The sequence below is a fragment of the Ictalurus furcatus genome, chromosome 22 (assembly GCF_023375685.1).
Source record: "Ictalurus furcatus strain D&B chromosome 22, Billie_1.0, whole genome shotgun sequence".
In the NCBI taxonomy this organism is placed as follows: Eukaryota; Metazoa; Chordata; class Actinopteri; order Siluriformes; family Ictaluridae; genus Ictalurus; species Ictalurus furcatus.
In genome coordinates, this window is record NC_071276.1 from 3,564,465 (window position 1) to 3,589,884 (window position 25,420).

At 36.6% G+C, this 25,420-nt stretch overlaps 1 protein-coding gene and 1 long non-coding RNA gene across 2 annotated transcripts in view; both read left to right on the forward strand.

The window, feature by feature from the left end:
- Positions 1–25,420, forward strand: part of LOC128599018 (deoxynucleoside triphosphate triphosphohydrolase SAMHD1-like) — a 130,607-nt gene that overhangs the window by 100,235 nt on the left and 4,952 nt on the right. Inside the window, exons 8-13 of the mRNA XM_053610337.1 lie at positions 22,313–22,480; positions 22,873–22,973; positions 23,099–23,210; positions 23,306–23,397; positions 23,579–23,679; positions 23,786–23,946. Coding sequence (XP_053466312.1) covers positions 22,313–22,480; positions 22,873–22,973; positions 23,099–23,210; positions 23,306–23,397; positions 23,579–23,679; positions 23,786–23,946 — 735 coding nt within the window. The remainder of the gene's footprint in view (positions 1–22,312; positions 22,481–22,872; positions 22,974–23,098; positions 23,211–23,305; positions 23,398–23,578; positions 23,680–23,785; positions 23,947–25,420) is intronic.
- LOC128599019 (uncharacterized) lies at positions 3,647–14,155 on the forward strand. Its single transcript, XR_008384346.1, has 3 exons — positions 3,647–4,759; positions 11,435–11,613; positions 13,875–14,155. It is a non-coding gene; the product is annotated as an uncharacterized LOC128599019 (long non-coding RNA).

Consider the following 25,420-nt stretch of genomic DNA (forward strand, 5'->3'; position numbering starts at 1 on the left):
ACACCAAGCACACTTTCAAGCTAAATATTTACCCCCAAAATTTTGGGCAACTGTATATATCCACATATTTCCTGTTACTCTACATTTCCTATGTTTCCAATGTAAGTCAATTAGGTACTTTTTTCCCCATTCGAGGTCATTACAAAATAAGTTATGAGACTATTTCTTATTTTATTTTATTCTGATAATATTTACTATATCAGATTTTCAATGGGTCAAAAGTTTACATACACTTTGTTAGCATTTGGTGGCATTGCCTTTTAATTCTTTGGGTAAATCTTGGGGTAGCGTTTCACAAGCTTCTCACAATACTGTGCTGGAATTTTAGCCCCCCTGACAAAACTAGTGTAACTCAGACAGGTTTGTGGGCCTCCTCGCTTGGACACAATTTTCAGGGTAGTCCACAAATTTTCTATGGGGTACGGGTCAGGGCCTGGTGACAGCCTCTCCAATACTTTCACGTTGTTGTCTTTAAGCCATTGTGTTACATTAGAGGTAATGTTACAGGAATGGTTCCATCACTCTGTCCAAACAGTTAACTTTTTGTTTAATCTTACCAGAGAACACTCGGCCGAAATGGTGGAGATCACCTATAAACTCCAGTCTGTTTATTCATGCCGGTTCTTTTAATTTTGTCACTGGTTTGTTCCAGTAGCCCAATGTAAACCTTGCCTTAGTGAGCTCCAGAATTAAACCATTTTTCTTCCAAATTTCTGTTAATATGAAATTAAATATGCTTACATTTTTTTAGCTGCTGCCCCATATAGCCTACAGACCACTTATGACCTCAGTTTGATGCACAGAAGCACTGCGTCGCAGCTTCATAATACATTCTGATAGTGTATGGATACCTTTTTTATTTTATTTTAAATCTCTCTTTTCACAATAACCGAAGTAAATATAGTCAAATATTATTAGAGGGCTACTGGTGTCATCTATAAATAAGTTTCTTGATTTTGGAAATATTGTCTTAAAACATATATGTTTTAAATCTCTTGAATTACATTCCATTTATTTTATTTTGTTACCTCATTCCTATTCTAATAAACTATTTCGACATGTGTAAACTATTTTGACATGACAAATGTGTATTTGAGCAGTGTAGTATGTGTCCAAGTTTTAGGTGTATCACTGGGGAGGACAGCTAATCCGCAAATAAGAGACTGTCCAGAAACCATAGGTAAGCCAACATTTATCATGTTCTACTCTTGCTGTTATATGTAGTTTGTTTTTTTATTAATTGTACTGTATTGATAAATACCTTACTTACTTACAGAACATAAAAGGCAGACTAATCAATGCAAAACATATGGACAGAAACCAAATGAGAGGATGAAAACAAATACTGTATATGGAAATGGCATTCATCACCAAGGCAGAAACTGTATACTGCATACTATTCTAGATCATTATTCAAGATTACGAACAATTTCCGCCTTACCTATAAAGGTTAGTATTTGAATTTTAATAAAGCTCTCATGTAGTCTTCAAATCTACTGAAAGATCTGTTTTGTGTACCAGTCCTCTGCCTTTCCTTGATTAGATTAGACAGAGAGATCACACAACTGATTACATAAATTTTTGTGTGGACATGCACACTAAGAAGGGCATAACTGTATACTGTATATCCCAAGCACAAAGCACATGTAAAGTCTGCACCGACATGAAAGAAGCAGCTTTTAGGAATTGTAACTGGATCACTGTAACTGGATCACTGCATCACTGAATATCTTCCATGATGTTCAAATTAATGTGTTCTTAAAACATGACTTGTGGAGGATAGTGTGAAAGAGAGTTTTGGTAGGTGTGGCTTCATGTAAATGTTATCATGCCTTGGTATTCTTTGACCCAGGTCTGTAAATTATAATGAAATTAAAGCAGTTGAAAAAAAGTTCTGGTCTGGCTTGATGTGGATTCACTCATTTCACAGACTTTACATATGCAAGATTTTGTTGATCAGTGAGGATGCAGAGCCATGTCATCATTCTTTAGGGCTGCACGATTATTGCCAAAATGATAATGCAGATTATTTTAATCAATATTGAGATCTCGATTATTTATCACAATTATTAATTGATTTTAGTGACAACATATTTTTATTGCACTTTCACATTTATTAAGTTTTCTCATGCCACAATATAACACACAAGTAGGCATGAGAAAACTTGAGCTGGTCAGTTATGATAGAATTTAGGAACATAGTGTGAACCATGACAAATTAATTTACCTTCTGATAAACTAAATGTAATATTTTCAGTTAATTTTACAGACTGTTTGCAAAAAATAACCATTAACCTGTTCTACCTTGTAAACAAATACAATAAACATCAATGTTAATGTTCAGTGTTTGAAGTCTGCTCCTCTTAAATATATTTAAAGCTACACTATTAGACATTTTCCACTGTTATGGTTCTGAGTCAGTTCTCGAACCGCTCTGTGTATATTGTGTATATATCTGAATAATCTCATGTAGGATGTGATTGGATGAGTTCATTTACCCGTCAGATGCAAAGCGCTTTAGGTTAATTGTGTTCATTAGGGATGCACCGATCAGGATTTTTACGACCGAAACCGATACAGATACCAATCTTTTTTTGTTTAAGCTTTAATCAGGAGGTCATAAACAGTTAAATGTAAGCTCTCTGCTCATCGCCACTGTTAATTGATAAATGAACAAGCATAAATATTTATTTTTAAATATCTTAAAAACAATAAAGACTCCTAATTAAGAGTAGACTAACACAAAAATGATCCATGTTAGGAAAAAGGCTAATAGCTTTGTAAGGAAATAGCGAACTAAGCTTAATGTCAAATTGATATTAAATGCAACTCATAGTAATTAAACATTATTTCATTTCTCATTTTATTTATATTTTATGAAGTTATTATATCTTTTTATATTAAATTATTTATTTATAACTAAGAATATTTTCTGTCTTTACATTTTAGTAGTTTTATTTTTGTTTGTTTACCAGTTTTTGATTCGTGCCCCAAGTACAGTGTCCATGTCTGCTGATAATATTGTGCTTGGGGGGATTGAATCAAAACATGGAAACTGGAGTTGTCTTTTCTAGTGATATCTGGCAACCGTGAGTTTAAATGAAGCGAATTAGAGTTAGTGAAGGAGAGCAGCAGTGTACTGTATGTTTACAGACTGAACAGTTGCTACTCTTGATTATGATTGGTGAGGAAATTTTTAATAACGAAGTTAGAATTAAACCCACCTTGTAGCATTAGCATTATTATTAATTTACTGAGAGGATGAAAACAAATACTGTATATGGAAATGGCATTCATCACCAAGGCAGAAACTGTATACTGCATACTATTCTAGATCATTATTCAAGAGTATGAACAATTACTGCCTTACCTATAAAGGTTAATATTTGAATTTTAAAAAAGTTCTCATGTAGTCTTCAAATCTACTGAAAGATCTGTTTTGTGTACCAGTCCTCTTCCTTTCCTTGATTAGATTAGACAGAGAGATTACACAACTGATTACATAAATTTTTGTGTGGACATGCAAACTAAGAAGGGCATAACTGTATACTGTATATCCCAAGTGAAAAGCACATGTAAAGTCTGCACCAACATGAAAGAATCAGATTTTAGGAATTGTAACTGGATGTAGCTGAAAATAGTTCAAAAGTAACTTAACCTGTCCAGATAGAATTTCTACTCTACTGCTGAAGACTTGTACAGAGTATGTGACCCAAGCTTGGGTCCCTATTTTACAATATTAATTGGACTTCTTGAACAATTCCAGAGAAAAGTTGTTTTTAAAAAAAAGACTATTGGCCTGTAGCTTTATGTCAGATAAGGTAGGCGGATACGGGTGCAATTGCAGTACGAGTTTATCATGAAAACACAACCAGACAAATCCAAATCGTAAGACAAAGTCATAACCAAAACCAGGCAATAATACTAAAAGGAGATGTGCAAACTACTCAAAAAGGGAAAAAGCAAAAAAATAAAAACAGGTAGAGAACAAGAACAGAAAGTGAGATAAACAACACATAATTTAATAAGCAAGGTGTAAGAACTGTGCAAAAACTGCTGGAAGGGTGCAATACTTGATGTGCAATACTCCTGGGGATGTGTAATACTGGAACTGTGAAATTCCTGGGATCATGGAACAGTATTGAGACTGTGCAATACTGTGATTTCACCACTATGCTATACTGTGTCCTGTGCAATACTGATGGAACTGTGCAATACTGTGATTTCACCATTATGCTATACTGTATTCTGTGCAATACTGATGGAACTGTGCAATACTGATGGAACTGTGCAATACTGTGAATACTGGGCTATGAAATATTAGGAATGTATATATGTCAGGTTGGCAGGTAGTGGAACTTGTCGTTGTAAGCCATTAATGCATGCTGAGTCCAAGAAAACTATTTTCTGATAGGAAAATAAAGTATTTCTTTTCTTTGCTTTGTTTTTTCTTTCTTTTCAGGTTTTTTGAAAAGTATGTTTTGTATCTCCTGACTGAATGTACTGTGCAAATGATAAATAAACTTGACGTGATTTGGCCCTCATTCCTCTTATTCTAATACACTGTTTTGACATGCAAATAAGTATTTGCCTGTGACCACATTTTCAGCAGTGTAGTATGTGTCCATGTTTTAGGTTTATCACAGGGAAAGGCCACAACCAAATCCACAAACAAGGGATTGTCCAGATAGTATGTCTGTTAGGCTATATATCCGTCACTCTGCTCACCTGTTTCATAGCATCAAGCTGTAAGCCAAAGGTAAGCCAACGTTTATCATGTTCTACTGTTGCTGTACATTATATGTAGTTTGGTTTTGGTGAATTGTACTGTATTAGTGTGGAATAGTAATAGTAGCTTTAACCAATGTGAATAGCAGAATTCTGTCACTATCTCTTCTGTTGCATTTACAAGCCACAACTCTTGATTTCTGCCAGCAACAGCACATGTGGTAACGCCTTAATATAAGGTTTGCTAGTAAACTCTTTAAAACATAGTAAAACATAGTTTAGTAATTAAAGATTGGATTAGGACTGAGTTTCCCAAAAGCATCGTAAGCAAAATTAAGATCATTTTAATTTTGGAACTGGAAAAGAGAGTGCTCAATGTAAACTTGCTCTACCATTTAACAATGACTTTTATCCTGAAATGCATTTGGTAAAATCTCCAGATTTTTAAAAACTCAGATGTATTAGGAGCAGAGTTGGGTGTAATCTAATTACTTCTTCTGTTAATACAGTAATCACTTATTGAATGATTATTTGTTTTTAACTTATTCTCATGGGTTAATCATTGATCGGTTATCATTGTCTTTCTTATCTGAACTTTTATTTTATAATAGTTAAATATAATTATTTATTTCTCTATTTACTTATTTGTGGGCTAGCTGTTGGGACTAACTGGCTTACTATGAGGCACTCAGACCTAGTTGGCCAAAATGTAATAGACATTAGCTTGTTATAGGCGCCTGGTCTGTGTGGGCTATATCAAGTGGTGGAAAGAATAATCTACAAATAAAAACATATTGTGAATTTTAGGCCAGTTTGAACAGAAATATAGTAGAATTGTTTTATTTTGGAGCCAAGTAAGGTAGTGTTTAGGTGGGTGTACTAGAGAAAACTACTGATTATAGATGATTTAAAAATACTGTGACTCATTTATTGTCTTATTGAATGTGGTCTTTGTCCCACAAACTTCCTACTCACGCAAGTAAAAAGCTCTTGCTTGTGCAACTTTTATATTGCATCCCACCTAAACCCAGGCTCAAGCATACTAGTCTCAAGCAAATACCCTTCTGGCATATTTTCAAGAATATTGTGCCTCCTATTTCTATCTGTATGTGTATTTAAATGTCTATTTAAAACACATTATCTGTTCAATCTGAATAATGTATTCATATTCAGTTACTTCTGTAATGTATAACATGAGAGGGGAAACAGTCATATGCATCATTATACAAGTCCATTCACCTTGTCTGACAACTGAGAAACAACAGTCTATTTATATATATATATATATATATATATATATATATATATATATATATATATATATATATATATATATATATTTGAGTTTTTCTTCAAAAGAGAAAGTAAAGTTTAAATCTAAATCTGTCAAACCAGGTATATGGGTTTGGGTTGATTTATCAAAATGCCAAAGCCCCATGTCACATTGCACTGGGAACCATCACCAAAAATATAAATGTATACTTGTTTTATTCTACAGTTTTCAGAAGGCTTAATAGCTAGTCTGCACATGTATTATAGTTATGTATAAAAGGAAGCATATAATTAGCCAATTTCTCAAATTGTTTCCAAAATCTTTTCACAAGTGACACATATAAAAATCAAGAGAAGTGATTATTTCATTTCTCAGTTATTGATGTCTAGTAATAACTGAATTGAATATCTACATCTATACTAAATAGTATGTTTCACCCAGTGTATTACAGTATTTTGACAAAGGAATTGCCAGATGTTTTTGCACAGACCCTAATTTTCTGACACATTTTCAGATTATTACATTTTACTTTTGTTTTTTCTAAAATTACTTTTTGATCTGAACAAACTGGTTTCTGTTGTTATGGTAGGATGAGAACCAGAGAAGAGCAATGCTTTTAACCCCAGTGTCAGCCAGGCGTTCCAATAGTAGTGAATGTGAGATGGCATCCAAGGCAGCACTAAGGTCGAGGAGGATGCAGATGGTCAGAAGGCCAGAGTCAGCAGCGCAAAGGAGGTCATTAGTATTTTTAACAAGGGCTGTTTCAGTGCTGTGTTTGAAACCAGATTGAAAGTATTGAAAGTATCCAGTATAAGGGATAGACTGTCATTATACTGTAATGATTTACCAGGTCCAAAGTGGAGGAGGCGTGGCTAATGGAGACGGCACCCTAAGTGCTGAATTCAATATTTTAAAACAGACACAGACAGTCATCCAGTGCAGCAAATCCAGTGAAATGTTGTAAAAATGGACAAATTTACATACATCGACTGGGGAGTAGCGGAAGCAAAATGTGCCAGTGTTCACCCAATCCAATCCAATAAAATAAAAACATAAAGGTTTTGAGCAATGACACACACTCCTAATATTAATGTCAAATGTTGCTTGCAATGCATTTGATTATTGTATGTTGATGTACTTTTGCTGTATAAAAAGATCATAGCTTGTTTGTTAATGCAGTTTCTTTGTTTTCATGTGTGATCCAGTGGATCTTGGCCCTAAACCTGAAGTTGAAAACAGTACTGATGACTACGAATGTTATACTGTTCACCCACAAACCTTTTATCAAAAGGGTTGATTAAAGGCAGTGCCAAAGACACATAAGGAAGAAACACTTAGCTAAAGAATTTTAAGAATCCCACAAAACTCATAAAAAAAGAACTGATTTGCATTTGGTGAAGCCCACAAAACTCATAAATAAACAAATTCACAGACTGGAAAGTGCAAAATGGCTCCTAAAGTTGAAGTACTTTTGACTCATGTCTATAAGAATTTTTTAAAAATTAAATTAAATTAAATTAAATTTTTTAAAAAAAGGATGTAGCAGCAAATCCAGCAGAGAGCAAAATATGGAGAGACATTATGGAGGTTAATGTGGTGTCATCAAACCAACACAATATAATTGAGATCAAAAGAAAATGGTTTGACACAAAACTGAGTAAAAAAAAGTAATACTGCTAATTTGGGGAGGCCAAACCATGACAAAGCTTTTTAAAATAGATGAGATGCCAGGACAAACAGAGCCAATTTATAAGTTAGGTTTCATCCTCTGAGAATTTTTTTTTAACAAAACTGTCTATTTAAAGCCGATAATTCAGTGTTTACAATAGTTAATCTTATGTGTAAAATTTACACACACTCAGGAACAGGAGTAGGGTGTGGAATTTTTTTCCCCAAAATTTATAGGATTTACATGAATACCAATTTTCATGTGTGTAAACACTCATACAGAAAATCTATGCATATATCCATTCATATCTAGCTAGTTTGGGGCCCAATACTGGGTGTAACACAGAAATGTAATGTAATTTACTTTTCCTGGTAACACATTAGTTTCTAACATGTTAGAACTATTGTGTTAATTACTTTAATTCTTGTTATACAGCTGCTGACAGATATTGTTACAAACATTTCTTACACGTTTAGAAACTAATAGCCTGTTAATTATGTGGAAATCATTTACAACAAAGCTTAATATACCCAGTGTTTTTACTGGATATACGCTTCAAATTACTTTGTTCATTTGTAAGTAGAAGAAACAAGTTTTAAGGGACTGTAATGCCTTTTTTCTTCTTTAAAAAGTATTAAAGTGAATGTATAGCTTGTATAGCTTCTAGAGAGTAACTTAGACTTCAAGTAATAATTAGTGTATTTAACTTAAATATAATTTCTTTGTATTTATATTTTACTTTCATTATTTTTTACTTTTAAATAAAATTACTCTATAATGACCCTGTGTTACGAAACAGAGGGAGAGACAGGAAGTAAGTGCAGGAGCACTGTCTTTATTAATAAATCAATGACACAAACAAACAAACACGGGAACGCGGTCTATCCAGAGTTAACGAGAAAACATGGGACTAGAGTCGAGGCAGACAACAGGACATGAAAACAAAGACTGCTTAGCATGCTAAACATAGATGCTACACCATTCAGACTGATCCTTCTCACACAGGTATTCTAACTACAACTAATATCGTGCAACGTGCACATAGACCAGAGGTGTTTAAATACCCAACATAATTAATTTAAACCAAATACACCTGGGTTAAATCAAGCACAACCTCAAAACAGAAACTAGAACTCAGGCAGAAAGCGAATGAAAACAAAACAGTCATGTGACCAGTCCGGAGCCGTGACACAGTCCCCTCTGCTGGCCGTGGTGTAACAGAACCCCCCTCCAAAGGGTGCTCCGGAGCACCAAGAACCCCTCTCCAACGGGGGTCCCGGGCCCCAGTGCGAGCTGTCTCTTGCTGCCACGGAAAGCGAGGCAGCCTCCGTCGGACAGCAGAGGGGCGGAGCAACACCCCCACCGGGGTTGAAAGTCGACGCGTCACCCCCGGCGTCTCTGGAACACAGGGCGCCGCCCCGGCGGCACTGGAACGCTGGGCGCCGGCTCTGGAATGCAGGGCACCGCCCCCGGCGGCTCTGGAATGCTGGGCGCCGGCTCTGGAATACAAGGCACCGCCCCCGGAGGCCCTGGAAAGCAGGGCGCCGCCCCTGGCGGCTCGGGAATGCAGGGCGCCAGCTCTGGAATGCTGGGCGCCGCCCCCGACGGCACTAGAATACTGGGCACCGCCCCCGGCGGGACTGGAGAGCTGGGCACCGCCCCCGGCAGGACTAGAGGGCTGGGCGCCGCCCCCGGCGGGACTGGAGGGCTGGGCGGCATCCCCGGCGAGACTGGAGGGCTAGGCGGCCTCCTCGGCCGGGCAGGGCAGCGGGACGGCATCCTCCGCGTGCATGAGCTCCACAGTCGAGACCTCCCCGTAGGCCTCAAGCTGTAGCTCTGAGGTCGCCATGTTGACCTTAGGCAGGAGCCCCACAGCTGAGGCCTCCCCGTAGGCCTCACGCTGTCGCTCTGCTGTCACCCTTGCCCCCCCCCAAAAAAAGTTCTGGGCTAGCCTTCCACTCCAGACTAGGCAGTGTGACTGGAGCTCCCTCAGGGCAGCAAGGTGGAGTGTTGTTCCGCTCCACGAGACGGGGGCGAAGCACTTCCTGCACGCCATGGAGCAACCGGTCTACTTCTTCCATCCGCTGCTTGAACCGCAACTCCTCCTGCTGCCTCCATAGCGCAGCTTGGTGTGCCTCCTGCTGCTTGCGCTGCCAGGCGTAGTACTCCTCCCTTGTCGGGAAGTTCCAAAAATGAAGAAATTTTCGGACTCCGGGTTCTCCTGCTACTTCCATTGTGGGCGCGATATTCTGTTACGAAACAGAGGGAGAGACAGGAAGTAAGTGCAGGAGCACTGTCTTTATTAATAAATCAATGACACAAACAAACAAACACGGGAACGCGGTCTATCCAGAGTTAACGAGAAAACATGGGACTAGAGTCAAGGCAGAAAACAGGACATGAAAACAAAGACCGCTTAGCATGCTAAACATAGATGCTACACCGTTCAGACTGATCCTTCTCACACAGGTATTCTAACTACAACTAATATCATGCAACGTGCGCATAGACCCAAGGGGTTTAAATACCATAATTTTAATTAACATAATTAATCTAAACCAAATACACCTGGGTTAAATCAAGCACAACCTCAAAACAGAAACTAGAACTCAGGCAGAAAGCGAATGAAAACAAAACAGTCACGTGACCAGTCTGGAGCCGTGCCCCAGTGCCCTCTGCTGGCCATGGTGTAACACCCTGACACTGCTTACAATGATTAAACTAAATTGACTTCCACCTAGCAAAAATTACTCTCAAGTGTTCCTCCAGTTGAATCTGTATTTGTAACCACCATTTGTATCTATTATTCTTTCAGTCCAATAATACTATCTATACAGTAACATTTTCATATTAAATATGTTATTGAATATGACTGAGGAAGCAGTGATGTTCTCATAGGAAGTCAACAGGCCTCACCAGGTCAATCGAGTTCTTCCATCTAGGCTAGTTTTGGGAAATAGGTAGCTTAAAACTAAAGTACATTTATCTTCAAATGAGGAAGTAGCTTGAATGTCAAAAATGTCGGTACAAACACATGTATGTGTGTGTGTTGGTTGCTATTTCATTAAACTGCATTAGTCATAATGTTGTCTATAGTTTCTGTTCTCTCTCTTCTGTATTTTATAACACCTGGTAACTACAATTACAGAACTTTTTTTAGAGGAAACCTTTGTACTCCACTGTCTTCATTTGTCATTCATGTCATGTATACACTCTCAAGAGACCTTCATATGAAGACAGTGGAGTACAATGGTTTCCCCCAAATAAATTCAGTAATAATGTAACTACAGAAACTATAATTGCTGAACTTGTTTGGGGGAAACCATTGTATTCCCCTGTATTCATATGAAGGTCTCTTGAGAGTGTATACACAATAATCCATCTAGGCTAGTTTTTCCTAGTACACTAAATGAAAATTGAAACATACTGTTGCTTTGAACGATCAACAGTATGTATCATTATACCACCAGTCCAGTGAACTTGTCTAAGTATTGAAAGACAATGTTTTCTTATACATTTCCTTTAGTTTTGCTTCAAAGAAAGAACTGTAACTTGAATGTACCTCTGCCAGTACAACCACATGTACAGGTGTGTGTGGAATTATCAACATGCCATGTGCCATGCCAAGTTGACATTGGGAACCAATCCAAAATATATATTTCCTCTTTTCTGTGAAGATGTTCAGAAGGCTTAATAGTCATTAGCTAGTATTTACTTCCGAGCATAACATATTTTAATATAATAATTAGCCTGTCATTTTTCAGATTGTCAGAAATTCAACAATCAAAAAGTGTCCAGGTGTCCAGATTACGTAGTTGTGGTAAGTGAATTCTTCAAAAAGGTGTGTCCAGAGCTTGTTGATTTAGAAATGCTTACAGTATATTAGGCTATATATATACACCTCAATCTACTGTACGAGATTCACAACATCAAGCTGAGAAAGGTAAGCAAATCATTACAGTATTACTTTACTGTATTGTATTTTTTATGTTTACTTTTAACATTTCAATGATAAACAATTTTATTGTTTGTTATTAACCATTATTTCAGTGATAAATAAATATTGAAAAGTAATGAAAAATTTCACATTTGTTTGTGAGAAATAAATAAATTCCCTGCAATCAACACATTATGAATTCGAATTCGGTGTTCAGTGGAGTAAGATGCGAAGTTGGAGGCTCCTGCTGATTTCGATTAAAATTGTAATTAATTAGCGCTTTTTGGTCATATAATATATTTTGACTTATTCTACTTCGTTTCCTTATTTGCACTTTTAACTTTGTGGCACGTTAAGATGTCTGGAAAGAACATGAATGGTACCCGTGGTAGCATTCAGACACGACTGAGACGTAGTGTGCGCGCCGTGAGCGAGTCCCCTTCTCCCCCTGAATCCGCGTCCCCGAGCAGTGACCCTGACTTCGCCGTACTCAAGCTAGAGTTGCTGGCTTTACTGAGGAAGGACATTGCCGATATTTTTAAAAAGGAGTTTCAGGCGATGTTCAGGGATGCACTGTCTACTATCCAGCTTGACCTGCAGGCCGTGAAAACACAGCAGGCTGGTGATAAAGTTGCTACCGAGGCTACCATATAAACACTGAAAGGTACTGTTGGGGAAATGGGGCACACTCTCTCTGGTTGCACCGATGACATAGTTCATATGAAGACTACTATCGAGTCTCTCACTGCGACCGTGACTCAATTAGAGAATAAATGTGAGGATTTGGAGTCGAGGTCACAGCGCAATAACGTTAGGATAGTCGGAGTTCCAGAGGGCGCTGACACCTGTACAACCGCTGCTGTAGCGGCCTTGTTAAAGGAGGCGTTTGGTCTGGAGAAGGAGCTGGTTCTGGACCGGTCCCACCTGACCCTTCAGCCAAAGCCCAAGCCTGGTGAATGACCACGAGCAATTGTGTGCAGATTCCACTATCACAGTGACTGAGTTGATATTTTACGCCATGCAAGAGAGCTCCAGCGGATTAAAGTGAGGGATTTGACCATCTCCGTTTTCCCTGACTACACAGCCAAGACAGCCCGGGCCCAGGCCGCGTTTAACGAGGTTCGGCGTCAACTTCGTGGTATTTAGGGAGCTCGCTATGGTATACTTCACCCAGCTCGGCTTCTCATTACATATAACGGTGTTCAGAAGGACTTTATTTCAGCGGAGGAAGCAGGAGACTACGTTAAACTCTTGATATCGGGGTGAACGGCAATACCTATATAGTGGAGTTTTTTCCACTTTTATTCTTTTTTTGCACTCGGCCTTCCAGCTCTACAGAATTCGGATTCTTATTGAAGATATTGTCGGTGCATTACTTCGTCTAGATTTTGTGGACTGACTCCTCTTAAATTTACTTCTGTATTAATGTGCTTCTCTGTTTTGATGCTCTGACTGGGTTAGAGTTTATTTCATTTTATTAGTGTTGTTTCCTCATCTTTACGTGCTACACTGTGTTATATTATTTGTTACAAGTCTTTAAAAGGTAAGGACATTATATTTGTTAATGTGCACAGACTATTTATCAGATTTGAAGTCAGTAGGGGACTTTTCTCTTACTGGAATTTTTTTTTGTTTAGGTAATTAAGTTGGTTAGTTCGGCTTACTCTTTGAGTTGTTTTCACATTGTGGACAACTCTTGGTGGGAAACACTGCTGTCTCCCTTTGTTTTATGGAGACTTTGGGTGTGTTGGGGGGAGGGGGGGTCCCACTCCGGCTGGGACAGGCACACCTTTAAGATTTATTTGTTGGAACATCAGAGGTAATCCTGCCAAGAGATCTAAGGTTTTTACATATTTGAAACGTCTTCCACTCGAACTTTAATTTGAAAGTAGGAGGGGTCGCTATTTTAATTGACAAAAGGTTACAGTTTTCGTCCACTAACGTTATCACTGATGTGAACGGTAGATATATTATAGTTGCTGGTACTCTAATGCAAAGACAGGTATTGTATACGCTCCTAACTTAGATGAATTATTTATTTATTTATTTATTTATTTATTTATTTTATAAATGGCATCCCTTTATTGTATACTTTATGGAGTTACAGACACTTCCCACTTAAATTTTTGTGCCTGTTCTTGGGTTTTATAATATTTATATAACCAGCGACAGTTTTTGAGTAGCCATGATGAGCCGGGGGCGTACTTTTAATTTTGTTTTCCTTTTTTTTTTTTTTTTTCTTTTTCTCAATGAAATATTTGGGAAAGGGAAGGGAGGAGAGAAGAGAAAAGGTAAATGAATCACATGAAAATGAATCACATGTAAATGAATCATATGAATATGAATCACATGAACATTAATCACATGAAAATTAATCACATGTAAATGAATCACATGTAAATGAATCATATGAAAATGAATAAATAAATTAAAACACGATAAACAATTTTATTGTTTATTATTAACCATTATCAACCATTATTTCAGTAATATGTAAAATTTAAAAAAATATGAAAAATAAAATGTGTTTTGCCATGCACTTTTACTGATTTACATTATATAGGTTAACTTATTTTAATGAATATACAATAAAAAGGAATGAACTTTTATTCTTGTACACTGATAAAAATCACTGTGATCATTCACACTAGATAAATAGATTTTCTATTTTGTGGAAACATGTAAATGTTTTCAGCTGTTTTGGTCATTTCAAATATCTAAATCTAATATCTTAATCTAATAACTTAAAGTCAATTAATTTCTATAAGAAAACCAATCAGAGGCAGTAAAATGCTATGACATTAGCTGATTTTTAAGGTAGCATATACATATAGCATACTTTTTGTTGCCATATTGACAATTTCCCATAATCCCACACAGGTTAAAAATGGTAAGTGAAGTTACTGCCAATTATTCAAAGGGAAAACCAGTTTCTTTATATTTTCACCACATGTTTTATAGTTTTAACAAGTTATATGTTTAAAAGGTAGCATAAAATTGCTGACTGTTGATTGTAAAGCAAACAACTGTAAAAATATTTATTTCATTTAACATAAATGAGACATAATCCAGTACATTTGCTCATTTCTCTGAGGATTTTAAAGGAAGCAACTCACAACTTAGGCAGGAAACAACATTTACATTTTACTTTTGTTGTTCTCATATTTTTATACTCAGAATGACACCTTTAAAAAAAAAAAAAAAAAAAACTGAGCTCTCATTTTATTCTGAGCTCTCTTCCCCAACATTTTATAGTGTTTCCTCTTAGACTTGCCATTTTTCTGAAACAAGAAATTTAGGCTTGAACAAAAAAGGGGAAGAGTTGGCAGAGCATTCAAAGATAAAGATTTAATAAATTTGCTGGAATATATATGTTGTAAGGCATGCCAAAATTTATCAGTATAACATACATCAAGATAAGCTCAGCAGGTTTGTGCAGAAGGATCCAGTGCTGCTCTGAAGAATAAAGCAGTTACTGAGAATATATGAATACATCTAGTAATATAGTTATATGCTTAAAAGATAGCATAAATTTGCTGACTGTAGATTGTACAGCAAACAACTTTAACCATATTTACTGAACTGTAATGTCATACACTGTATAAAATGAGACATAACCCAGTACATTTGTTCATTTTGTCTGACAATTTTAAAGAAAGCAAGTCAGAATTGAGGCAGGATACAACTAACATTTTACTTTTCTTTTTCTAATAATTGTTTTTATACCCATGATGACACCTCTTTAAAACAAAGAAAAACTGAGCTCTTCCCCTCATTTATTGTGTATTTCCTCTTAGACTTGCCATTTCTCTGAAACAAGAAATTTACACTTGAACAAAAAAGGGGAAGAGTTGGCAGTGGAATCAGAGGTAAGGATTTTGTAAATGTGCTGGAGTGTATATGTTGTAAGGCATGCCAAAATTTAACAGTATAATATCTATCAAGATAATCTCAGCAAGGTTGTACAGAAGGATCCAATGCTGCTCTGAAGAATAAAGCAGTTATTGAGAATATATGAGTACATGAATGAATCTAGCTATTTTGATCTTAACATATGGAGATGTTGTATAGTAGTTTAAGATACATATGTGCTGAACTTTGGGCATAGATTTGTGTGAATTATATAACATATTTACCTTAATTTTTTCCCATATCTATTCAAGTGAAACCAGGCTTCAGGTTCGGGGCAAAAAATGGCTACAGAAAGATACAAGGTGAGAAGTTGTGTAGACATGTATTTTCATTACATTGTGTATTTTTATTAGCAAAGTGATGGTTAAGTGCTTTCTTATGAAGAAGTACGATGTAGAGGCTGGGTGGCTAGACTTACATTTTTTTTAAAAACAATAATAAATATTCGTCGAGAATTGTCAAGGAATGAAAAATTAATGTTATCATCATAACATTATGATCATTATTGTCACAGCTCAGTCAGATCAGAACTCAATTTCCCAAGATGCAACACTCACTTGCATTGGTGATGTTAATAACTATTGTTATGGAGTTTTTCTTCCTAACTCTCACAATTTTACCGACACCAACTATTGTTGTTTTCCTTGGCCAACCTGTTCCATAACAGGTTGTTTGTGCTGTACACTACTGGTTTCTTTCTGTTTCAGGACATTCCAAATTGTTGTATTGGCTATGCCCAATGCCTTTGCAATGGCACAAATAGATTCCCTCTTTTCTCAGCTTCAAAATGGCTTTCTTTTCTTCCATAGACAGCTCTCTGATTTTCAAGTTGGTTTATCCATTTTACAAAGAAATGCGGTCTTCACATGTGAAACATGGGGCTCAAACCAAGAGTAGACATTCATAGCTATTAATTCTTTAAATAATCAATTTAACAAATCACACCTGGGCAGCAAGAAACACCTATCATTCACATGCTCTAGTATTTTTGATCACTGGAATAAAATGGGTGGGTTCAAACAAAAGGTGCCAAGTTGTTTAACAAATCTAAATGTAAATATAAGGAAATTAAAGCTAAAATTGATCTGTTGTCTCCTTCATCTTTTGAGCTCAAACCTCAATATACAATATAATATAACCATATACAATATAATTTGTCTTGCCATTCCTATAGTCTGGAGTAAATGTCAATGTTCCTTGTCATTCGCCAGCTTAGCTAGAACATTCTAAGGAATGCTGTATGATGCCAGTATTTATGGCAAAATATTATCATACTTCACTCTATGACCTTGTTGGAAAAACATAATAGTGATGGACATAATAATAATGGCATCTATATTTGCATTGCTAGTTCTTATGAATTAATTGAGAATTGTTTTAATTGCAGATCTTCAATGACTCTGTCCATGGTGATATAAAGATGCATCCACTGCTGGTGGACATCATTGACACACCAGAGTTTCAACGCCTGAGGAACATCAAGCAGATGGGAGGAATCTATTATGTCTTTCCAGGAGCTTCTCACAACCGCTTTGAGCACTCCCTCGGGTAAAAATGTCAACACATTCATATGAACAGGAAACTATGTTAGGTGTAGGGTAGTGGCAGCTAATGTGGGGAACAAATAATACAAATTTTAATTATAAAATACTTGAAGACATTTTGATACAGTATACAAAAACAGCAAAACAGTGACAATTATGGGACTAGGTTACTGTAACAATAGAGATGCAGAAGGCAGGTTATATTTAGTAGATGCCCTTATCCAGAGCAACTTACAATTATATCATTTATACAACTGAGCAGTTGAGGGCCTTACTCAAGGGCCCAGCAGTGGCTGCTTGGTGGTACTCAGGATAGAACTCACAACCTTCCAAACAGTAGTCCAACATCTTAACAACTGAGCTACCACTTCACTAGATCACTGCCTAGAGAGTTAATTTCCAAAAAGCAATACTCAATAAACCAAAACAGTCTAGGGTCATACACAAAAGGCTAATAATAACCAAGTCCAATGGATATGTAGTCAAAAACCAAGCAGAGGTCAAAAGCACAGATAATTCAGAGAATAATACCAGAGGATAATTTAAAAAAACAAAACAAGAAAATCAGAACAGAGAGCAAGGGTCATTTATTGAAAAGCATAGATTATATAAATGGCTCAGACCTTACATGAATACAAGTAATCAGTAAGGCTTTAAGTCTGGCCTAGTGTCCATTTGTTTTAAATGCTTTCATGACAGGAAGTGAATGTAACAACTGAGGAAGAGTTCTTAAAACTCAGGAAGGGTGCCCTCTGGTGGCATGGTGGTGAAATAACCCAAAAAGACATGACAGAAACACACACACACACAAAAACTGAACCACCATTCAAATGGGTGCCTCCAAGTTCTTGATGGAAATCAGTGATTGAGATCATCAATGCCGTTTGCTGGGATCCAAGATCTTTTTTTTCTGGAACAAATCCCTCCCAGTTCACCAAGTTTATCATGGTGTTGTAAGACTTTTAGAGGAGTGTGTTAAGGAGTTCTAGGAAAATTCTGCCTATTGTAGGTAATGGGTCCATTATTGTTGTCTAAATAGGATCTCAGAAACCTATTGATCTTCTCATTCAAACGCTTCACCTGGCTACTGGATTGTGGGTTGTAACACTGATGTTAAGATGTGAGCAAAAAAAAAAAAAACTGTGGACATGAACTGGAGTCTTGGTTTGAAACAATTTCTACAGGGAGGTTGAATTGCCTGGATAGCCATCATGAATCGTGAACATGATCTTGACTATCGCCATGGTCATGGGAAGTTTGTGGGGTTGTACTAGATGACATGCTTTAGAGAAACAATCGAGAAGGGTTAGAAATGTGGTATTTCATTGTGAGTTGGGGAGGTCATTGATGAACTTATGAACTTCTACATAAGTAGGACCATGGTGTATGTGGGAAGGATTAAGGTTCAAGAAGGTCTGTTGGTAGCTGGTGTGGAGTGCGAGACTGAGCACAGACAGTAAAAGCTTTAACAAACGTCTCAGCATAAGAAAATATAGATTGTCACTTCTCAACTAACATTTTGGTCCAATAAATGCCTGAATGACCAGCGCTGAGGGACATGTGTACCCAGTGGATCACCAACTCATGCATATTCTGTGAAACATCACTTTTCCAGCAGGGCACTTGCAAGGAAATGGATCATGTGGTAGGGATCACTGGATGTCTAGCATGATTTTCAAATTAATGTGTTCTTAAAATAGGACTTGGGGAGGATAGTGTCAAAGAGAGTTTTGGTAGGTGCGGCTTCATGTAACCGTCATCATGCCTTGGTATTCTTTGACCCAGGTCTGTAAGTTCTAATGAAATTAAAGCAATTGAAAAAGAGGGCTGGTCTGGCTTGATGTAGATTCACTCATTTAACAGACATTATATATACAAGATTTTGCTGATCAGTGAGGATGCAGAAGGGATGTTCAGATCCCTAGAGCCAATATCATCATTCCTCTTTTCTCATTCCTCCTGACTTTTTAGAAGAAGGCACACAGGTTTGGAGGATTACCATGATGTAGAGATAGTACAGCTCCTAAGCTATTTTCAGAGGCTTCTATCTCGATCGCCAATGGGAGAGAAGGATCAGGATGATGTAGAATGGATGCATTTGTAAATCTTTCTGTGAGTGTTTGGAAAGCTCGAGTGGACTCTCAAGATTTTAATACCTTGAGAAGAGATTTCAGTAAATAATCAGCAATGCTTTCCAGTGTAGTGTCCATGTGGATGTCTATTGAAAAAATAAAGTTCTTAAAACTCAGGGAAGGGTGCCCTCTGGTGAATTGGCAGTGAAATGTCCTGATATGACCGGATTGTTACAAACCACAACTGTGCAACATAATAGTAACAAAATATAAGAAGAAAGAAAGAAAGAAAAAAAAAAAAAGAAAGAAAGAATTAACAGCTCACAGTTGCTATGCAGTTTTAGACAGTGATTTTTTTTATTTTTATTTTTTTTTTACATTAACTGTTGTTGGGAGCCAACTAATTATTTAACAAACAATTAATTATGAATGAATACTGTAGTGTAAATCTGATTTTTTTATTATTATTATTATTATTTTTAAAAAGGTCATAAATCTACAGTTACTTCCTGTATGCTGCTGGAAACACCCACCAAAATACATAATTATGTAATGTCTTGCAATAATGATACCAAGGGTAATAATACTACATCTTGTTTCTTTTAACAGTGTGGGTCATCTGGCAGGGGAACTCGTACGAAGTCTGAAAGCTCAACAACCAGAAATAACTAGTATTGATATGTTCTGTGTTCAGATTGCAGGGTTGTGTCATGACCTGGGTGAGTTATTCATAATGCGTTAGACTATACCAATTAGATTGACAGAAACCAAATTTAAATCCAGATGCAACCAGAATCTGTTTGTGTGACTTACTAACACAAGATAATAACATATATTATAATATTATCATGACATATTCAATAAAATAAAATATCCCACAGCTTAGATAAACTATGTAGTTGGCATGACTTCACAATTATACTGAGGATTTCATCTGTTTATATACTGTGTCACGTTTCAAGGTAGGGTTCGGAAGCAATCGCAGATATAGAACGTTTTATTGAACAAATAAACAACAAAACAAAGACATTAAGACAATTTGGCAAAATACTGTGGCAAGAAAAAAAACATGGAACACAGTAGTCTAGGACAAACGAAAGACAGAGAAGTGCAAACAGTGACTACGTTTACATGGACAGCAATAATCTAATTATTGACCTTAATCTAAGTAAGGTAATAATGTGATTAAGGTGTTTACATGAGTCGCTTTTAGAATACTCCTGTCATGTACCCGTTTTACATGTTATCGATCATAATTAGATTAACAGCCCGCGTCATTACGTCACCGCGCCACGCCGTCCGACGTCCCTCCAGAATTTCACGTATCAACATACAGTTTGTCTTCGTTATGGTATCGTATACAGTTTTGGGTGTTTTTATTTAAATTTTTTCAGAACGCTTCAAGTGCGGTTAATTATTAGTCATGCTGTATATGTAAATAGACGACTGCTTGAAGCCGTGGGCTGCGTCTCAAATCGCATACTTACCTACTGTATAGTAGCCGAGATGCATGTATTTTCCCCAACTACAGGCCTATAGTAGGCAAGTATGCAGTTTGGGACACAGCCGAACTCTCTTGTTCGCCGTAAAGCATAAAACTGCGGTGTGTGATCGTGTCCTGTCGCAAAATGCGGTGAAAACTCTCACACGACGTTCATAATGTGATTAAGGTGTTTACATGTCTGTAATGCACGTCCATAATACGATTAAAACAGGAGTAATCCACCTGTCTTAATTCGATTAGAGCTTAATTAGATTATGACCATAATTAGATTAAGGTTGCTGTTTACATGGTAGTTTCTTAATCAAATTATGGTCTTAATTAGAATAAGAGTGGATTATTGTTGTCCATGTAAACGCAGTCAGTGACTATATATATGAGTGCTCATTAACAGAAACGTGATTCAGGTGCAGGTGGTCATGTGACATATTGTAGTCCAGTGCAGTGGCTGATGGGAACTGAAGTCCAGAGTTACCTCCTTGATATGTGACACACTGTATGGTGTAAGCAGGAAGTGTAACTGATACTGTTTACCGCATTACAATAGTGTCCTTTTCTCAACAGTGCATGCATAGGCCTTTATTCCTGCAAATTATTTTTTCTGTAGTAAAAGAAAAACATATTAGTAGAATTTGGAGGTTTTTAAAAACAAATACTTGTATGCTCCACCTCCATAACTTTACAACTATTGTCACGTAATGGAGTTGAGGACAGATGCAAATGCAGATAGCTTTATTATGTGAGAGACAGGCAGACAAATCCAAATCGTGAAACATAGACGTGGTCATAAACATATTTGTGGGGGACACTCCATGGCAAACCCATTTGAATTCTTCAAGAGTTATGTTGTAGCTGTTGGACATGAGCTCTGAAACGATGAAATTCGGAATTAGAAACTAGAAGAGTTAAAACCAGGGTGTACAATGTGACACATGAAATAAAGCTTGGACTTAACTAAACAAAGGGACTAACACAGAACTAGTGAATGCTATCAGAAAAAAGCATTAATAGGATGAGGTGGAGACAGGGCTAGACTAAAACAGAACTCAAAGAGAAACACAAGTGTAACTACAATGCATTTGTCACCATGGGAACAACAATGCAATGGTGGAAACTGTAACATAAATATTGTCCATTTCACTGTTTTGTAATAGGCATTATATATAACTGATGTAATTGTGAAAATTAATCTGTAAAGTTTGTTTTTCAAATGAAGGTCATGGCCCGTTCTCACATTTATTTGAAGAATTTGTGAAGGAGCTAGCAGAGAGAATGGTAACTGAACAATTTGTGTAACTTTAAATTTACCACCAGGTTAAATTTGATTATTTCATTTAAATAGCTAAAATAAGGTTTAATATAGAGTTATTTCTTTTATTTTTGCTGTTTTTGTTCTCTTCCCAACAAGGTCTTAGAAACAGGAGAAAGTGAAACTACAGAAGCTTTAAAAAACTGGAAGGTGAGGATTTTGTGCTTGTAATCAAAACAAATATTTTATTTATTTTCAGTCTCGGAGTTCAGCTTGTTCATTTGAAGAGATCTGATGTAAATGGTACATTATCATTAAACAGTAGTTAAATAATACATATTGATTGATATTGCTATATTGATATTGATAGTGATATAGTAATTTATATTGCTCTTTTATTTTTTTTTATATTATTTTTATTGTATAGCATGAAGAACAATCAGGCAAAATGTTTGACCAGCTGATGGAAAATGGCATTAAGGAGAAGATGAAGAATGGACATTATAAAGATGAACATAATGAAGGCTTACAATTTCAAGACAAAGACTTCGAGTTCATCCATGAGCTTATTGAAGGAACACGACCTTCTACTGACGTAATAATAACAAAAAAAACATATATACTGTACATACATGCATACATATATACATACAAGTCTCAGATTTACAGTAACTAGTAACACGATAAGATAATATTTCGCCAGTAAACAATGGCACACAGAGAAAATAAAAGGCAGACTAATCAAGTTCTTTGGTTGTAGCTCTGGGAGAAGGCTTAAAGGTCTTCAAGTAGAACTATTTTAATGAAGCCAAATACCCCTAATTATCTAACGATCACCTAATGAAGAACCATTTTTCTAGGAGTGTATGTGGGTCAAAAAGGCTATAGGTATAAGGTTCATTATAAAGACAACTCTCACAGTCAATTTCTGTTTGTTGTTGTTGTTTTTTTTATTATTATTATCTGTATATGGTTTGCCTCATGCAGTCACTCAACAGAGAAAGATATGAGAGAAAGTCCTACTTGTATGAGATTGTGGCCAATAAAGAGACAGGTATTGATGTTGACAAAATGGATTATTTCAGTAGGTGAGTTTGGCTTGTGCATATTTTTTGTGTGAAATGCATGTTTGGTTTTAATTAATGAAATTCAATGTTACTTTCACAAAAGCTGTGATACTGTATACGCTATGTATCTATATTTCCTTTCCCAGAGACTGTCACCATGTGGGGATGAAAAGCAACTTCTCACATGAGCGCTATGTGATGTTCGCACGAGTTTGCACCAATAAGAAAAATGAAAAGCACATCTGCACAAGAGATAAGGTAAGCTATTTTTGGTACGGCTGTAGGAGTCGTTTTATGCACAAATACATTTGATATTAAAACATCATTAATTTTTCTTCTTTTCATTCTTTAAGGAAGCGATAAACATGTACGAACTCTTCCATAATCGATACCTGCTTCACTACAATGTCTGCCAGCACAGGGTTAAGGTGGCAATAGAAACAATGTGAGTTAACTTGGTAAATAAACTCACATTGACTTTTCATGTGAGATTTAGGCAAATGTCAGTTGTAGTGCTGGTCAAACATAGAATTTTAGACTGTTGCCAGTGATAGCAGTAATTATCATTTTATTTTATCAAGTTACACACACCTGTTTTGATCATGTTTTTCCCCTCATATTTTTAGGATTGTTGATGCGCTTTTGGCAGCTGAAGGTCACTTTAAGCTGGATGGGAAGACAATCTCTGAGGCAGTTATGGACCCTAAAACATACCTGAAACTCACAGGTTTACACTCCATTTCTCTGAAATAATAAATTACCAGTTAGACATTAATATCTTATATCTTATATCTACTGGAATTGGTCTTGTATAGTTTTCTCTCTTTTTTCAGATGACATTCTTCAGGAAATCATGCGGTCAACAGACAACAGCCTCAAAACAGCAAGGAAAATCATTAGGAGAATTGACAAACGCAAGATTTACAAGTTTGTCGGTGGAAAAATATTCCAGAAAAAGGATGTGAAACATTTGGACAGTGCTGAAAAGTGGAAAGTTAGTCACACACATTTTTTCCAACATTCATTATAATAGATTCCTCCTTCAACCCCCACACCAGATTCTTTTGAGATGCTACTGTAAGTAATGATTTAAAGATACAGTGGGGGAAATAATTATTGAAGTTTTTTTTTTTTTCCAGTAAATATATTTCCAATGAGGCTATTCACATGAAATTTTAACCAGACTTTGGTATTAACTCAAGAAATCCACACATTAAGAAATCCAAGCATTAAAGTCCATAAATGAAGGTATGTGTAATAAAGAGGAATGACACAGGAGAAAAGTATTGGACACACTAACTGAAATTTATTAAATACTTAGTGGAGAAGCCTTTGTTTGTAATGACCGCTTCAAGACTTCCTGTATGAAGAAATCAATGGGTCGCAGTATTCAGGTGTGATTTTGGCCCGTTCTTCTAAACATATTGTCTTTAAATCTTGTTCAATTGGATTCAAGTCAGGTGAATGACTGGGATATTCTAACACTCTAATCTCCCGGTAAAGGGCTCCATTCATCATTCCTTCAATTATATGAAGTCTGCCAGTACCATGTGATGAAAAACATCTCCACACCATGATGCTTCACCTCCAAAATTCACTGTTGGTGTAGTGTTTTAAGGGTGATGTGCAGTGCCATTTCTTCTCCAAACATGGTGTGTAGTGTGACAGACAAAAAGTTACATGTTGCTCTCGTCTGGCCAGACTACACTCTCCCAGTATTTCATAGGCTTGTCCAAATGAGTTGTAGCAAACTTTAAACGAGCTTCGACATGTCTTTTCTTTAGTAATGGAGTCTTGCAGGGTGAGCGTGAGCAGTGGAGTGCATTGCCTGTTGTTTTCTCTGTGACGATGGCACCTGCTGCCTCCGAGTGTTTCTGGAGCTCTTTCCGAGTCGTCCTTGGCTCTTGGGCTGCTCTTCTGACTATTCTTCTGACTCCCTGGTCAGAAATCTTGCGAGGAGCTCCTGTGCGTGGACGGTTGATGACAGAGTGATGTCGCTTCCACTTGCGGATAATGACCCTGATGGTGCTTACTGGAGGATTCAGAAGTTTTGAAATACGTCTGTATCCGATTCCATTCGCAACAATAAGGTTGTGAAGGTCTTGGGAGAGCTCTGTGCTTTTACCCATCATGAGATGTTTCTTGCGTGACACCTTGGTAACAAAAAGGCTTTTTATAGACCATCAATTTACTAACCCAGCTGATATTAACTTGCACTGATAGGGGGTATAATTACTTTCTAAGTACTTATTTTCTTAGCATGTTCAACACTTTTTTCCCATGTCATTCCTCTTTATTACACATAACTTTATTTATGGACTTTAATGTTGTGAATTTTTTATATTTCCATATTTCTCGAGTTAATACTGATGTCTGGTGAAAATTTCATATGAATAACCTCATTGGTGTCTTGATCCAGTGCATGATGGAGTTGAGGACGGATGCAAGTGCAGTAAAAGCCGTTTAAT